At 37.9% G+C, this 18,016-nt stretch overlaps 1 protein-coding gene across 2 annotated transcripts in view; it reads left to right on the top strand.

Moving 5' to 3' along the window:
• AMMECR1 (AMMECR nuclear protein 1) overlaps window positions 1-14,864 on the top strand; it is a 131,422-nt gene extending 116,558 nt beyond the window's left edge. The window contains exons 3-5 of one of the 2 annotated variants that reach the window (XM_054544134.2): window positions 6,527-6,617; window positions 8,012-8,108; window positions 10,429-14,864. In XM_054544134.2, the coding sequence (XP_054400109.1) occupies window positions 6,527-6,617; window positions 8,012-8,108; window positions 10,429-10,543 (303 nt within the window). In that variant the 3' untranslated portion in view covers window positions 10,544-14,864. 2 annotated transcript variants of the gene reach the window in all.
• Window positions 14,865-18,016: the final 3,152 nt, after the last annotated feature.

The following is an 18,016-nucleotide window of genomic DNA, read 5'->3' as shown; positions in this document are numbered from 1 at the left end:
TTTTCTTGTCTGTAAATTCACTCCCTTATTCCCTTTTTTAAGAAATGGAAGCAATGCATTTTTCTAACTTTGATAGAAAGCACGCTTTTTATTTAAAGGTCACCTGTGCTGCCTGAACATTTCTTGGGAAGCTTTAGGATGTTAAGTTTTTATGGGATGCTCATTATAATTAATCATTACAGAGAATTGGGGTTTTTTCCCCCTTAATTGCACTCTGAGCTGTCACTTGTTCTCTGCAAAATCTTACAGTAAGATCAATTTCCTTCATTGCAAAAGATATATAAACATGTTTGACTTCAGAGTTTTTCAAAGCACCTCTTCATTAGCCATACTTTATTTAAAATTTTACTAAAATTTCATGGTGACTGTTAGAGAGTTCAGGTATTTTAGAGCTGTGTGTCAGCTATTAAAATAAATGTTATCAGATTGTTGTTCAGTGGCTTTTGTGAAATAAATTGGCAGGCTTGTGTTCCTGATAGACAAGTAGTCTAAGTCTCCTACATAAATCAAAATTGGCCCTAATTAGTCCTTTGGTAAGCTCTGTAAAAGCCAAGAATTGGTTCATGGAGACTGAACTAATATCTAAGCCAAAGGTGACTAATCTGCAGGGATTTTAAAGAAGAGCAACACATATGTATTTTGGTCAAGGGGACCTTTTTCACAAAGTAACAACTGAGAAAAAAAGAAAAACTTCAGCTGAGACAGATGATGAAGCAGAGGTTTTATAGTAGAGTATGTTAAAAGGTTAGTCATGCTCAGGTGATGACTTTGCAATCAATTATCCTTTTTGATTCATGTTTCTGGTATTCTGCGTCTAAATACATCTCAAAGGATATTCGAAAATATAGACAGGTATAGGAACTGGTCAGATAATGTATAAAAACAGCCTAAAATATAGTCTGTGGTGGTATCTCGGTTCAGGAGAAAAATATTTTTTACGTCACTAAGATAAGAGTTATCTCTAGTCGGATGGTACTAGGATTACAGGCCATCTTTATTTTCTCCTTTATGCTTTCCTAAAAGGATGCTTTATTTGTTTGTTTGTTTGTTCATTTGTTTGTTTTTTAGAGACAGAGTCTTGCTCTGTTGTCCAGGCTGGTCTCAGACTCCTGGCTTCAAGTGATCCTCCTGCCTCAGCCTCCCAAGTAGCTGGGACTACAGGCTCGAGCCACTCTGCCTGGCTCTAAAGGGAATTTTTTTGTAAGACATACGTACTCCTTTTATAAACCAGAAAAAAAGATGCATGTTTACAGTTTCTAAGGTTTACAAGAGTAAGTAATACTGAGCAAAAACAAAAGCTGAATTGCAGCAACACTGTTATAAAAATTTACAATTTGGCCAGATTATGAAGGGATCATGTTAGATAGATATGTACCTTCAGAACTCCAGAATTGCTTTTCAAATTGGTGGGCAGGATGAAGTGATGCAGAGTCACAACTGTGAGGATTTGATGGGCAGATCGAGATAATATGTCATCTAAATTTTTTTTTGGTAGTATCAGATTTGGGGAAAGTGGTTCATTAGGATCTGTACAAATCCTTATCATCTTCTATGATTAAATTCTTAACTTTTCTAGCTCAAAGAATTATCCAAGAGAATAAACTTGGAGTAGGCCTAAGTTTGAAGTATTTTTCTCTTTTATGTTGAATTTGCTTTCACTAGGAAAAGGAAGAGCTTCTGTTTTCAAAAGGCTAACCTGGAGTAGGGCAGAAGGAACTGTGGGGCAATAAGTTCAAGAGTGGACCATGCTGCCCTGTGGGTTTTGTGCTGTTAGGAGATATAGCACATATTTTTTTCCTCCTAAGAATGTAAGAAACACCAGACTCTGGGTCAGACCCATGGACTGTCCAATACAGTGTTTGTTTCTGGCTGTGGTACCTAGGGTTGTTTTGTGAGAGAGCATGCATTTCTTCTGTGATACCAGCCTCTAAAGGTTAGAGGGTGTGCCAAACATCCTGAACTCCTCTCATTAGGAACAGTGTCCTTTCATTCACTTCAATTGGACTGGCATATTGAGCGTGGCAGGTCAGTCTTATGTGAATGTCCAGTAACTGGATGCTTTGTTAATTGCAAAGCATATTTTGCCAAATGATTTCGTCCAAAAAGACATGTCAAACAACTTTCGATTCTTTGACCTCCTGATATTTCTTATGCTATTCAGATGAACTCACTGAAAATGAGTAGAGTAAGCCATGGCCATATTATTACAGGGAAACCCAGCATTTGGTTCTGAAAATGGGGAAGAATGGGACTGACCATGGTATTTGCTAAAACAGGATGCCACCCAAGGTAGTAGAGTGGTTCTGTTGGCCAGGATATAATTGGGAAGATTTAGCTTCGAGGGTCAGGACTGTGGAGATCATTGTGGACCCAAACTGTCAGAAGTTTACATGGAGGCTACTCAACTTAGCCAGAGCACATTTTGTACTCATTTATGCTTTTAGCCAGATGACTCTTTTTCATGTTTTAGCATATTCAGATTGTTGGCTTGCTGACAAGGCTCACAAGTAAAAGTGAGACCCTTTTGTAGCGCTGCTTGTGGATCACAAGGCTAACACTTGCCTTATTAGACAGACTAGGGTATATTAAGCTTTGACTGTGCAATTACAAGGAATATAATATGGGAGAAGATACTTTTAAAAAATGCTCTTGTGTTGAGGGTCACTGCATTAGAGGATAATAGTTTTAAATGAAGCCACATTTCTAACACGGGACTAGATAATAAGGATAAATGAAATCTGCAGACAGTCTCAAAGCTTAATTTTAGCCATTATTTATAATGTCTTCTCCTACCAAACCTTTTACTGTGTAGCAAAATTGATTAATTTGTGTGTACCTCTTCTTTCTGTGACCACGTGCTGTCTGATAGAGGAGTGAAAAAATAGAGAAATGGACAAGAGACGAAAGAGGATGGGGCTGAGGCCAGGTGGAGCTGGGGATGCATAATCCCTAAACTGGATAATCAACCCCAGAATATTCAAGATATATTTTAGAGTCTTAACATTAATCTTGATATTTAATCATTCTGAACAATGTTAAAAACAAAAGATTGTATAATAGCATTAATAAAAATCACTTGCTATGGAATGGTTCAGAATAAATATGGCTTTCTTTTTAGCATGAAATATGAATCCGTTGAACTGGTCTTAATGTTCTGTCAGCACACACAGATACAGCTCTGCTTAATTCCATATCCTCTTATCTATAAGTCCTACATTTAATTTACTACCAGTGGGGTTGATTTTTAGCTTTGCTTAGCAAAAGTAGTCTTGATTAAAAGAATATTATCGCAATTGATGGACCTTGAAAGCATTTTTTTCATAGACCATCTAGTAATTTTGAAAATGACCTGCAGACCCATAAGGCTAGATTTGCAAGTTTCCAGTTTGTACCCACCTGGCTGTACTTCAAACAGTGGCAGGATTAGTTAGGGGTATGTTTAGTGACATAGTATTCCCACATGCTGCCCCCTTATCCATACTTAGAAAGTTACTGTGGTAGTGTTTTAAAGATCTGCTTCGGGGAATCCCCGTTCCCTGGTTCGCTGATCTTTTATCTAGTTTATAATTGCAACTATAGCCTTTGTCTCTTGGGATGTTGCTGGACCAAAGGATTCTCCAATATGTATAAGGGAAGATTCAATTATTGTGCATGAGGGTTGCATTTTGGAGTTGTAGCTGTGACAGTTGCCTCCCTGAAACAATATGGAATTAGTTTTGGTGCTCATTTCATTGCAAAGCCAGTGATTTCCACAGGTTGGCCAGAATTGGTCATTCTCCACAGCAGGCCATGTTCTCCTTCTCCTGTTTTGATTGTTCAGTATGACTATTTAGTGGCTTGTGGTTCTAGGAGTAAAGAAAATGCTATTGCTCAAGAGGTAACAGAAAGAAAGCTACTATGCTTTGATTTTGTTAAGAACATTATTACCATTCTCCTAATTCTACTAGCTGAAAAAAATGAGTCACTCTGGTTTGGGCTTTGTAGCTTTGTGGAGAGTATTTTTGACCTATGAAAAAAAGTTCATAAAAAGAATTCACTTTAAAACCACTATACTTACAGTTCAATTTACAGGGGCTTTCAATTGTTCAGAGTCATAGGAACCCAGAAAACAATTAAAAGTTGCAAATGTGGTACTAAATCAAAATTGGAGAATTTGGGGATTTTTCTTATCAAATTTGATGGTAGGACTTTCTCAAAATGCAGAGTAAATAAAGCAGTCTTATTCGTGAGTAATTTTTGTTTTGGCCAATATGTCCTTTGTATCCATACACACACAGCTTTATTGCGATACCATTCACATACCATACAATTAGTCTTAACTTCTTTTAATTATTAAATTACTAGACATTAAAAATCTGACATTTTTGTTCAAGAACACAGGATATACTCCTATAAAGAAAGGACTTAAGTGTCTAAATTACCCTCACTTGCCTAAATCACTTTTAAAAATCTTAGTATGTAGCCACAGTTTGTCAGAACTAGAATGCTTATTAGAGGTTATCTAGTTCAATTAGAATAAAAATTACCTGGGGAGCTGTTCTTTTTCCAGAATATATTTGTTGAAGCATGAAACCTCCTGAAATTCTGATAAACTTTGCAGCCCCGCTTCCCACCCCTTGCCAGTTAAATATCATTAATTTTGTCTGACACTCTCATCTCACAGATAGGGAGACATTCTTCCCATCACAATTTTGACTGGACACCTTAATAAACACCAAAATTCTTTTCAATTTTAACATAACAGATTTTTGATAAATAGAGTTGAAGATTCAAAATTCACTTCAGTGGATGATGGAGTATAAATTACTTATGCTGTATATTTTTTTAAAAACAAATTATGAGGAATCTGATATTGTCAAAGGAAAAAAAAATTCAAAGCTACTGATCAGGAAGTCAGTATACAGAAAATGTTGCAAATTTTTCATTGTCTCATCAGGCACTGGAGAGATTAGTAGATGTCCTTTATCTTGGAAATGCCTGATAGCTAAGCGCTCATATTTCTTCTCAGCTATATACATAGTTATTTCCCACACAGTATGGGAGGCAAGTATTGTGTTAGTTTTTCAACAGCTACCCTGGTCGCATTTTTAGTAGAAAGAGATTCATAAGAGTACTGATATTAAATAGATAGAAGAAATAGCCAGAGATATGCTTTAATAAAAATAAAAAACCATAAATTCCTCAGAAGATCTGACAGGCTCTAATGGATAGATGTGTGAAGACCTGGGGAAAGAATGAAATGGATTTTCCCAGAGGACTTTTTATTCCTCAAAAAATTGGAAAATTTGAGACTGGGGACAGAAGAAGCAAAAGAAGTTTTCATTGACCCCCTTTCCTCTTCTGGACCTTCACATCCATACACATGAAAAGTATAAAGGTTTATGACTTTACCCACCTGCTCTGAAAGGAAGCCTCCATCTTGGGTAATAATGTTTACCTGGTCTTACATCTCCATTCCAGTACCTTGCACAACCTGACCCTCCACTTGGGAACCATTGATCTGAGGCAACCACAGATCCAAGAGAACAGAATGGGGTCGTTATGCTTTTGAAATTTCGTTTTTATTATCAATGTTCACAAAGAAGTTAAGAACTTTTAATTTTGATCTTTAGCTCTGTGTACTATTCTATGTGAGATATGAGGGGAAAGGACAGATTTCTTTCAATCATATGCTAATCAAAGGAAAAGCACATTGTTTTAAAAAACATTAGCAAGCAATTGCTCACAGTTACTTAGAAGACTACCTTTTTAAGGGCATCACCACAAGCTTGTTTTACATTAAAAAGTTACAGTGGTCTCTGGGCTAGTATATAAAGAGACTGCAATAATGCACTACAGTGAAGTTATTTGAAATCTTTATTCTTAAATTTAGTAGAGCTGTGTGAAGACAATGGTGTAGATGGACAGTGAAGGTCTGCTACTACCCCACTCTAAGTCATAATGCATTTTTAAAGAAATGCTATCTACACTGGGTGATGATGTAGGATCTGGTTGTTTTCATTATTATTTTTCAATCTTACCTGACTGTGTTTGCTTGCCTACGTATAATTTAATGTTTTAAAGGGAGTAGACAGTTTGGGAGGGGATCAGCACCAAAAATTTTGGAACTTAATCAGAAGTGGTGAGTGTACCTGCAAAACAGGATGGTTGTTTGCTATCTCTTTGAAGTCAGTCACCTTTGTCTCTAGTTCTTTATTGGCATGAGCTACAATTTGGGAGTGGGGGCAGTGTTTTTGCCATCAACCGTCTTATTCTACACACAGCTTCAGAATAGTTGTTCCAGTTTTCAAAACACAGTATCATAGCCTAGTGCATGTTGGGCACATGCAAATCAATATTTTCCCTCTCCATGGCCATCATAATGGCCTTCAAATCCAAAGTCAAAGCTTTGGAAAGAGAAAACTGATACGTACTTCTAAAAACAAAGGGAAAGGAAGAACTGCATTCTCTTGGAAGTTAAATTATAACCTTTTCTTTCTGATTCTATGAGGAGGACTGTACTAATAAAACTGCCAATTTCTTTCAGGTGGGTGTACATGGCATTAGAATAGAATTCATCAATGAAAAAGGATCAAAACGCACCGCCACCTACCTACCGGAGGTTGCAAAGGAGCAAGGTCATTGTTGTACTTTATTTCATATGATCTGGTGAAGAATTTAAACAAATACACAAACTGAAATGCGATGTCTGACCTTGCAGTTATGTCTAATAATTGAACAGTGTCAAATCATAAGAAGTGACTCTTCCATCACTGCCACTGCAATGTCTGTATCAAGTTGGTGAAGTACTCACAGAAGTTGAATTCCTGCACTGAAGTTTGATGGCATAAACCCATAAATGTATATTTTTTAAAAAGCAGAATTTATATTAGTTGGTTTTCATTTTAGGCAACAATTTGCTACCGATTTGAAATGCATTTTTCCCATATTCCATTGTGGCATAAACAAGCCTTTTGTTTGACAATCAGCCACATAGTTCTTTGTCATTTTAAGTATCAAATGTTTCATTCTTAGGTGGTTGCCATTACTCATCCTGCTGATACTAAGATTGTAGGTTTCCCATTAAGATCAGAGCATTGCAAAAACATGAAGTGTTAGTGTTTTATATGCTTGGTCTACACTTCCTAATCAGAATTTTCCTATTTCACACATAGAGCATAGACCTGTATGAACCAACATTGTAACACAAAGTAACTTTTCACTCTGTAGTATTTTATCCTTTCTTAGCAACTACTAAATTCTGGTTTCGTGTTGGTTGAAATGAATCTTTTATCTTGGGGAGCTTTTCTTCTCAGAAAGCATTTGTAATTTGGTTTTCCCATGTTTGTCTTATAAATGTGAGATACATAATAGCAAAATTAATGCCATTAAATCCCCAGATCAGAAAGTCTTCAAGGCAGTTACTTGAAGATTTATTTGGGTTGCTTTAGAAAATGTCTTAATCTCTTAGTATCATTAACTTTGTAAAGCATACATAAAAGATAGAGGGCCTCAGATACTAGTATACCATCCATGCCAGAACTAATAAAAATACCCTTGAATACTGCACACAAACTTGAATGATTACAGAATTACAGAAGATACCATAAGGAACAACAATTACTGTGAGGTGGTGTGGGAGTCCTAAATATTGAGTTGGCAAAATGGCATATAGGCTTTTCACTCCCTTTTAAAGATGTCACTGTTAGAGGAAAGTACAACAGATATGGTTTGTTACAGTCATGACTGAGCAATTTCTGCCAGTCCCTTAGACCCCTTGACTTCGAATGTGAAGATAAAGGAGCCAATGTTGTTTGGCATTGTGGATAGCTAGAATTTAAGGAGTGTGGTGATGACCCTGCTTTTGTAAAGGATGAAATCTTAGCTTTTCTGTGTGATTGTTTTTAGGACCAAAAGGTTTGATGGCATTTGGTGACAGTGATAGCTGACCTCTACAAAGTCATTTTGTATTTAATGAAAGGTGTTTGTTACATGTGCTTGACTGATATTTTATCTGGTCAACTCTCTACAGGATGGGACCATATACAGACCATAGACTCCTTATTGAGGAAAGGAGGATACAAAGCTCCGATTACTAATGAATTCAGGAAAACCATAAAACTGACCAGGTACAGAAGACATTTTCTAGCACAAGGCTAACCTGTACATTTTGATGTGTATGCCTATAACCCTTTGATTTTCTTTGGTCTCTCTAACTACACTTCTCTTTTCTGAAACAGAATGGAAATGAATGGCAGGGTCATACTGAGGGTGGATACAATGGAACTCTGCTTGGTAGTAAAGCCTGTGTGATGTATGAGCCTATCTTTCCCATCTTTAGCTCTGTGTGATTACTCTGGCTTTTGTACAAGCAAGCCCTTGGGGACTTTAGACTACTTTATTGGAGAAAGTACTTGAATTAGCAATTGGCTAGCTTTTGACATTACTTAGCAGAACCCCAGGATTCTGATAAACAGTCCTCAAATTCGAATTTAATCTCAGAATTTTGGCAGTGATAGAAGTCTACCAAGAAAACTTGTTAGCTTGCTGAAAAACACAATTGAGCTAAACTCAAATGCTAAATAAATTTCAGCATGAAAAAACAGGGATGCTTATTTAAAAAGGAAAATACCGTACATTTTAGGAAAATGGGCTGCTGGTTCCATTTATTTCAATTCCATAAAACTACATTGAATGCTTATAGTCTAAAAATGGCCTATTCTCAGCTCTGAGGAGTTACAAATTCGGAAATACCTCCATCTCTGCTCTCCCTGAGTTCACAGTGGAGGAGAATAGAAGGGGCATGGACAAAATTATTAATCTAAGGCAGAATATGATGGATAATATGAGATCCATTCCCATAAAGTAGGGAAAGAGGAATTCTAAGAGGGTGGGAGGGTTATAACAGATAGTTTCAAAGAGGTCAGTTGGGGGCTGGGTTTGAAGAATGGGTAGAATATTTGACAGGTAAAAAGGGATTTTTTTTTGACAGGAGAAAAGGGATTCCCTTACGGAAGACCTTGTGAGTCAAGGGTGGTGAAGTACAAAGCAAGTTCTGAGAATATGAAATAGTCTGATTGGGCTGGTCTTTTAGTGTAATAGAGAAGCTGATCATTAGAGGAATATATGGCCCAGAAGGTAGGTTGGGTAGACCATTGAGGGTCCTGAGTTCCAGAGTAATTAGTTTGGACCTGGTTCTATAGGCAATTGGTAGCTATTGAAGGATTTTAATCAGATGGGCTTGGGGAGGTATAAGAATGGAATTGGAAACAGGAAAATGAGCCAGGAAGCGTTGGTATTATCTAAGAATCTGTGGCAGCAGTCCAAAAGAGGTGCAACAGGGGCCTTAACTAGAGCTGTGGCAGTGAGATGGGAAGAAAGGTTGGGATCGATACGAAAATAATGTGGAAGAAATGAAAGGACTGGGTCATCATTTAGAAATAAAGAAGAAAGTCAAGGCGTTAATCTAGATAAAAGGGACCAAGGTAATCCCTTTAATCAAAGTAGGGACCACAAGAGGAGCGTGTTAAGTTTATGCATCGATTTTGGATTTGAGGTGCTTCTTAGGATATCTATATAGAAATATCTAGTAGGTCAATGAAAATGTATGAGCTCATGGCTAGATATGATTGAAAATTTAAGGATAGGGTTCACTGTGGGGGGACAGTATAGAGTCAAAATAACTGAATACAGAAACATAACAAAATTCTACAAGGCAGGGATAGGAGCATTCAGAGACAAGGAGCAATCTGAGAGGCAGGGGAGAACCAGGGGCATGTGGAGGTATAGAATCCTTAGCACCAGAGAGCTTAAGGGCGTGATGAGCAAATGGAAAGATCAAGCTGAGTCAGGGGAAGCCTTCTGACGGCTATTTCCATGGAAGGGTGGTAGCAGAAGCCAAGGAGCACTGAGCTGAGTAGTAGTGTGGGATGGGGATTGAAGGCAGAAAATACACACAACTATTTGAGAAATGTGGCAATGAAAAGAAAGCCAGACATGGGGAAAAGTAAGAGTTCAGGATACCAGAATTAAGAAAAGTTGTTTTTGTTGTTGTTACTTAATGGTAAGACCTAAGTAGATGTGTGGACAGAGAAAGGAACAGTAAAAGAGAGAGAGGTGGAAGATTTCTGAAGAAAAATAATCAACTGAATTGAATGAGATGCATACTCCTGTTAGAAAACTGGGGCTGAAGGGAGAATAAAATTTTTAGAAGAACAATTTAAACAAGGAGTAGTAGAGTGCAAAGAGCACTGGACTCAGACTTTTGATTTCCAAGTTCTGATCTCAGCTTTGCTACTTACCGTCTCTGTGACCTTGGGCAGTCACTGCTTCTCTCTGGGACCCCGTTTCCTGATCTATAAAATTATCTTTAAGGTCCTTCCTAGCACTGACAATGGCATGTCACCTATTTCTCAATGTTAACTTTTCTCTTCCCTGACTTTCTTTCAGGTATCGTAGTGAAAAGATGACCCTGAGCTATGCTGAATACCTTGCTCATCGCCAGCATCATCATTTCCAAAATGGCATTGGGCATCCCCTTCCGCCATACAACCATTATTCCTGACACTGAGCCGCACAACCAGTCACTGGGCCTCTCTGCAGACCTCTTCCCAGGAGACCCTACACCTTCTTGGTCTAGCTATCTCTTTTACTGTACCATTTTATGATGATAGTTTCCGTTGCCATGGTGAAGCTTCGACATCGTCAACTAAGATCATCATGGTAACGGGTAGAAAAATGGCATTTGTTAAGATCCTGTTTTATTATTTTAGATCATTGATTTTTTTTTTTGCAGCACATATAATTTTGGGGTTCTTTTTCCTTATAATATTATGTAGAATTTTGCTTTGCTGTCTCAGTCAGGTTTCTGTTTTTCTGTCCTCCTTGCCTTTCTTCCTGTTTTGCTTCCTGTTTTCCTTCTTCCTTCCCCGCCTCCCTTCCTTTGACTGTGGATGGAAGAAAGTGTGCAGTTTTTAGGGATTTTACTTAGGTTTCTCTTTAGTTTTCCTCAGTAAGATAGTTGTTTTTTGATACCTGAGTTTGGGATTAATTCATATCAAATTCAGGTATTTGTATATTACTCTTGATTTTTGTCTGAAATTCACTTTGCTATGACAGCCTAATAGTTGGGTCTTTACTCCTTAAGTATATGTTTTTCCCATGGTGAAAATATATGAACTTTAGTTCTAGTAGTGAGCATTCAAAGGTCCGTGATAGGGCTTGTCACAGAGAGAGAGAAATCATTTATCCCTATTGTGCTGGTTATCATAGAAGAGACTGCCTCACCACTTTATAGAACCAATTTGCAAACTAAAACACTGTTTTGAGAAGGTACAAACTACCTTTCAAAAAGGCTACAGGAAACATTTTTATGAGCAGCAAATATTAGGAAGAGAGCAGATACAGAATTTAGTGCCTTTGAGAAGAATATAATTAAGTGGAATTAAGAGGGGTTAGAAAAAAGGCAATTTAGAAAAATATTCTTGTAAAATTTTATTGTTTCTATATGTGAAACAGAAGATTAGACAAATTCCTTACTCTTAAGTATTTTTTTAAGCTGAAAAAAATTATTTTGAGCAAATAACCAAAAAGAGACATTTGTCTATTTTATATTAATTTAAAATTTGTTAGCTCTAGGTTTCAATAAGTCATGATTGGCTAGAGTCCATTTTAGCTACCATCTAAAGATATGGTAAAGATAATTTAGTGAAACAAAAGTTCATATTTGCCATGATTTCAGATATGTTTGTCATGGGGACAATACTAGAGTTTTAGAGATACTATAAAATAGCTTGAATCTCTTTCTGCACTACATACTTTTGATAGAAACACATTTACTACATTGATAAGATGTTATGTCACACCTGTGAAAATGGAGTTGGCATTCAGATATGCTATAGTTAGAGCCCAGCTCATCTGCAAAGATAGTCTTCCCATGATGCATACAAAGATAACGTACTGATGTCGAGAGGAGGTCCATACCTATATCCCCAGGAAAAATGAGATTATTCTGGAGGAAGATGACCTTCATTTTATGGTTATGTGTGTGTGTGTCTGTGTGTCTTTGGAAAAATATATATAATTTTTTCAAATAGGAAGCCAACATATCAAGTGATGAATTAAAGTATGCTGCAGAATATATATTCTAAAACTACAAAAAAGTCACTGAATATCAAAATGATACAGCTTATACATATAGTTACTGTGACAGGTGACAGACTGCTAGTTCAGAATTCAAAAATCCTTTCCTAGTTTGTGAGATAATGGGCTAAATTCCTTCAGCTTGCCACTGGTGCAAAGAAAACTGCTTTAGTTTTTGATGAGAGTTCTTAGAAGTTTGTTGGTATTCCTTCATCCACAGCATCCATTGTTGAAATAACCATTTTCAGTTGTGATGCCTTAACTAAGAAGCCAATTGTTAGCCTGAAATGCAATCTTGGTAGCCAGTTTCAATGAAGCTAGAGATTAGTCAGAAAAAGTTAGCTGTTGGGCTTTAGAAAGGGATTTTGAGTCCTGTCATTTCTACTTGGGAGCATTTTGGAGCAGATTAGTCTTTCAGTATAAAAACAAGTGGCTACCTGATGGAAACTTTTCTTACCCTTATAGGGAAACTGAGCACAAGCTGAATGATATTGTCTGCTGCAAAAAAAAACAAAAAAACGAAACAACCAAAAAAAACAACAAAAAAAAGGAAAAAAAGGTAAATAAAACAAGCAAACTGAAGAGAGACAAAATAGACCAATATTATCGTGAAATCCATCTTATCCATCATCTCATCAGTTCAACAGGCTCCTCGTCCTGGGTGAGCTTATGGTTAGAAGTTTTTTTAGCAAAGATTTATTACATACATAGATGTGTGTGTGTACATATACTTACACATACATACATACATATATGTGTGTTTATGTATTTAACGGTGCTAATCAATCTTGAGCAGGTCACGTGACTGGTCATGCGGACTCTAAAATCATATCAGATTTTTTAAAATCCTTGATATATGCAGATGTTATACAGATTTTCTTAGCAGTGTAATAATGTTAAACTGAAGAAATAACCATCCTGCAGGCTTCAAAGGACGAGGTCAGCAATATTTCCCAACATGGCTTGGGGGAAAAGGATAGTTTTGTCTCCTTTTGTATTCAAGTAATGCAAAGTGCATTTTTGTCTCTAAGTAGCTTTTGACTAAAAGACTTTGTAGTGTAAAGGGTGTTATACAAACTGTAATGGTGTGCTTCAAACAAATGCTAGACCCTTTCACCTTTGTCATATATACAAAGCTGTTAATTACGTGGTATGAATTAACTTTGAACATGTTGAAATATGTAGCATGTCTTTAACTCAGATGAAGATTCTAATTGCACAGGTTGTGTTCTAGCCAGTTGTGATTTATTTGTTCAGAAACACAAATGTGAATTGCACTCTCATCATCAGAATATTGTATGAGTTCAGTGATCTTTAAACAGCTCAGAAGTAATACTTGAACTTCATTTGAGTAGCACAAAGTTTACATAGCCCCTTTTAAATGTTAATTCGTTCCATTTAAGTTTTCCGTTTTCAGATGCAACTGGGTATTTTTCCTCTTGGAAATAGTACGTACTTTGCTTTGGTATGTAGCAAAAGGCTTCCATTTCTGGAAGGGTTTTCTTGTTCTTAAACAAGGTCAGCCAGGTACCAGATTCTAAAAGAACAAATTGTCCCCCACCCCTCAAGTGGCCTTCTGACTGCACGAGAATGTGCTACTACCCTCTGTAGTCTCCCCTAACACGAGAGGTCAGTGAAATTGATGGAGGAAGTGCAAGGCTTGCTTCCCCTCACCCTTAAAGCTTAAAGCAGTTGTAAGATTTTCAGTCCAGCACATACAGTCCCAGTGCCCAGCACACCGGAAGTTTGTATACTGGCCTCTTATCTTGTCTTCAAATGTGCAGGAAATTTGAAACTGTCATCTGGAATAGGTTCCATCTCTTATGTGTGTTAGATCAAACCAAAGAAGCCCCCAGCCATGCCCAAATGCTGCTTCAAAAGCCTGCCTTCCAGTCCTTACAAAAACCTTGCAGGATTAAATGTGTTAACTTTTTTATTTTTGTACAGTTTCTAAGTGATTTTTGCTAGTGATGTTAAAATGAATTAAGTTTATTTGAGGGGTGTGAGCACCTCCTCCATTTAAATAAACTGGTGACTTTCCTTTTATTTTTTAAAAGTGGAAACCCGTTGTGTGCCTCTCGATTTAAGGGTTTCTGATGACATTATTCTTAAGACCAGCATTGATCCTTTATATACAAAGATATGTTTTCCTTGTTTTTTATTGCTATTTCAGAAGAAAATGAACCTTTTATTTTGCTCTACCCAGTAACTGCGCTGGTACATAGACGCACTGAGCAAACAAACTTTTGTAACCACCTCTGACTACTTTTGTATATCAAAGTTGATTACTTTTGAAATATTTGGATCTAGTTTCTAAGTTATTTTAGTGTTTTATATGTTCCCCAAAATTACTTTGAATCTGTCACCAGCATAATGAGTTCTTGGTGATACAATGGTGAGACTTGTAATGAGCAAAAAGCTACCTGGAGTAGCTCCTCTTTTCCTTCTTTCTTAGTAACCTGTTTTTTGATTACCGTAAGACATCACAGATTACCTGAAACCCCTTCCAGTATAACTAGGCCCTCCTTCCTTCCACATTTAATTGCTTAATAGTTTGAAGAAACTATTGGAAATGGGCATTTTATATGACATGTATGGCTTTAAAATATTAAATATGAGCAAAAAGAAAAAATATGAGAAGGTTTATGTGGGTCTGTAAGGTATGGCTTTGGAAAGATATTGTAGTAGTTTTGACACTATTGTTATTACCTTTAAAATCATTTACCCAATAAAATGTTAAAACCGAGTTATCATTTTGTGTTTCTTTTTTAAGTTTAACCTCTCTCATCATAGGATCTTGGTCTCGTCGGTACTTCTTACTAAAAGGTTAACAGTTGAAGGCTCTGAAGGAATATAGTTAGGAACAGATACTGATTTATTGCCAAACTAGCACTTGGGAAACCTTACCTGCTTGTAGCCCCTCCCTGCCATATGATTTGCCAATGTCATCCTTTTGTCTATCTCTGAATCCTGGCTTGCTGATATAGATTAGCCTTTATTTGGACACCCTAACCTGGCCACATTGATCCTTTAAGGATCCTTCAGATCCTTTGCCACAGAACTCAGGCAAACATCAGACTTGAATTCTGGCGGGAGCTTAGCTGTGCTTAGGTCCGCTCCAAATCAGTCAGTGGTTATTGGGCATTTCCTCTTTGTGAGCTGGTGAGGGGCAGTAGCAGTGCTATTCAGTTAAATCATCTGATATGGGGACCCCTTCTCCTACCATCAAGGCTTGCCCATTTTCTGAGTACAGGACAGAGTCTGAAAATGCTCAAGATGTGGTCACCCAGAGCTTGTACGTACTCATACACACACTAGGCATACCGCACGCTTACACTTATTACCAGCTTTTTTTTCCAGTTCCAGATTGGTACCCCCAACTTGGGCTTGGGGAAAACACCTGGAGTGTAGGGTAGGGCAACTGGTGCTACTGACTTTCAAGGGCCAGATAAGAGCCTATGTCAAGAAAGGAATCTCTTGGGGTGCTGCCTCTGCCTACTGTTGCCTTATCCCTTTCTCTATGGAAAGGCTACCAAGGACATTGTTGAAATACCTCTGGCTCTTTCTAAAACATTTGCTGTCTCACGCACATTTCAGGATTAGTTGCTAGTTGAATATATCCAGGACGATTTTCTGTTACATTGCCCCAAAGCCCTGGTAACCATGTAAATTTTATGACACGTGCTTATGTCAATCACAGTGGCTAAAAACAGTGTTCTTAGATCCTAGAGGACTATTGTGGTTTTAAACAGTGCTCCATAAAGGCAGCCATCTGCTCAGGGTTTACCTGTTTTCATCATTCATGTTTAATGGGACATCATAAGATTTTTCAATGATTTCAACCATATTAATAGGTTCAGGTAGAATGAAGTAGTTTAATGAGCCCACAGCATTCTTTTTTATAGCATTAGTGGTTAACTCTGGTCTGGACAAATTTCAACTTCAGTAATCACACTCCACCTACCTAAATTCTTCCCAGAGTTTCAGCATTTCCACTTTAGATTTCATGCCCCACTGGACACTGTGTAAATAGCTTTACTGCTTCCGAGGGCAAGCATGGGCGTGTAGGACAAAGCAGTGTCTCTCTGCTGCTGGGAAATACTACCATATCTAAGGGGTCCTATCAGTGTGAGGTAAGGAGAAGTCTGCGGTGGAGAAGTCACACCGGGATTCAGAGCTGCCAGCCAGGAGAGCCAGTGAATGACTGCCCATTCAGAGAATGGCTTCTCCCACTTCCTGCAGCTTCAACCACATGAGCCAAGATAAGTATGGGTTTGGGTTGGGTAAGCTCTCATAGCTTCCCATCTGTATGCTCAAGATTTTCACCTACAGGAGGAAGAAATGAATGGGAGGATGCAAGTGAGGAAAGCCCTGGATATACTATTTTTGGCTACTGCATTAAAAGGCCCGCCTTGACACCTGTAGCCCCATGGGACAATCTCGTGTTCCAAACCTCAAACTTGTTGGAAGAAATCTTTCAAGAATTGGAGGGAATCACATTAGATCTCAAGCACTGTTCTGAAGCCAATCTCTACATCCTCACCCCAAGCGCTTGGTTACAACCTTGAAGTGACCCCTTAATAAAAATTGCTCTATGTATACAATGAGATATTATTCAGCCATAAATAAGATTGAAATCCTGTCATTTGCAGCAACGTGGATCAGCTTGGAGGACATTATGTTAAATAAGCCAGACACAGAAAGGTAAATACCACATGTTCTCACTCATGTGGGAGCTAAAGAAGTTGATCTCATAGAAGTGGAGAGTAGAATAGTGGTTACTAGAAGCTGGGAAGGATTGGGAGAGTGAAAAGGGAGAGGTTGGTTAAAGTAGGGATCCCCAACCCCCGGGCCGTGGACCAGAACTGGTCTGTGGCCTGTTAGGAACCGGGTTGCACAGCAGGAAGTGAGCAGTGGGCAAGCAAGCATTACCGCCTGAGCTCCACCTCGTGTCAGATCAGTGGTGGCACTAGATTCTCACAGGAGCATGAACCCTATTGTGAACTGCACATGTGAGGGATCTAGGTTGTGTGCTGCTTATGAGAATCTAATGCCACCCGTCCCATCCGTGGAAAAACTGTCTTCCATGAAACCGGTCCCTGGTGCCAAAAAGCTTGGGGACCACTGGGTTAAAGGATAGAAAAATACAACTAGACTGGAGGAATAAGCTCTGGTGTTCTATAGCACTGTAGGATGTCTGTATTTAAGAATTGAAGATATATATATCATATCTTTGTATAACTAGAAGACGGGATTTTGAATATTCCCAACATAAAGAAATGATAAATGTCTGCAGTGACAGATATGCTAATTACCCTAATTTGACCATTATACATTGTATGTATTGAAACATCACTGTGTAGCTCATAAATATGTACAATTTTGTATCAATTAAAAAATTAAAAATTACCTCTTAATGTATTATGTTTGGAAAGTACTGACTATATATCTCAAATTGTTTAAATGGACCCACCCAGAGAGCTGGTGGAGGGTTCAGCTGTATGTAAACCAACACTGACCTGCACTTACAGCTTTCCATCATGACAGATGATTACTTACTTTGACAGAGGTGAGATGTAGAGTATGCTCTCTGTCTGCAGCACAGAGCTGGGCAGTGGCTGAATTACATGCCTCTGTGCTCACCAACTGCCATGGCATCTTTGAGCTCATGCTCCCATTCTAAAAGGACACATCCAAGTCACAAGGGGCGGGTAATTTGTTCCCCCTTTAGTCTCCCTCCATGGTGGGAGAAGCTCTTTGTTTTTTACTCAGAATCTTAGTTGGCACCTCGTTATGTTGAAAATCAGATTGAAAGAACTATTTCATCGCTATTAAGCACAAATGTATACAAGCTACTTATTAAGGAGAACGAGGTTGTTTTGATACCTATAAAATG

This window comes from Pongo abelii, chromosome X (assembly GCF_028885655.2).
Source record: "Pongo abelii isolate AG06213 chromosome X, NHGRI_mPonAbe1-v2.0_pri, whole genome shotgun sequence".
NCBI classification, from domain to species: Eukaryota; Metazoa; Chordata; class Mammalia; order Primates; family Hominidae; genus Pongo; species Pongo abelii.
The sequence above is the reverse complement of the archived record's forward strand: the minus strand, read 5'-3'. Positions and strand labels throughout refer to the sequence as shown.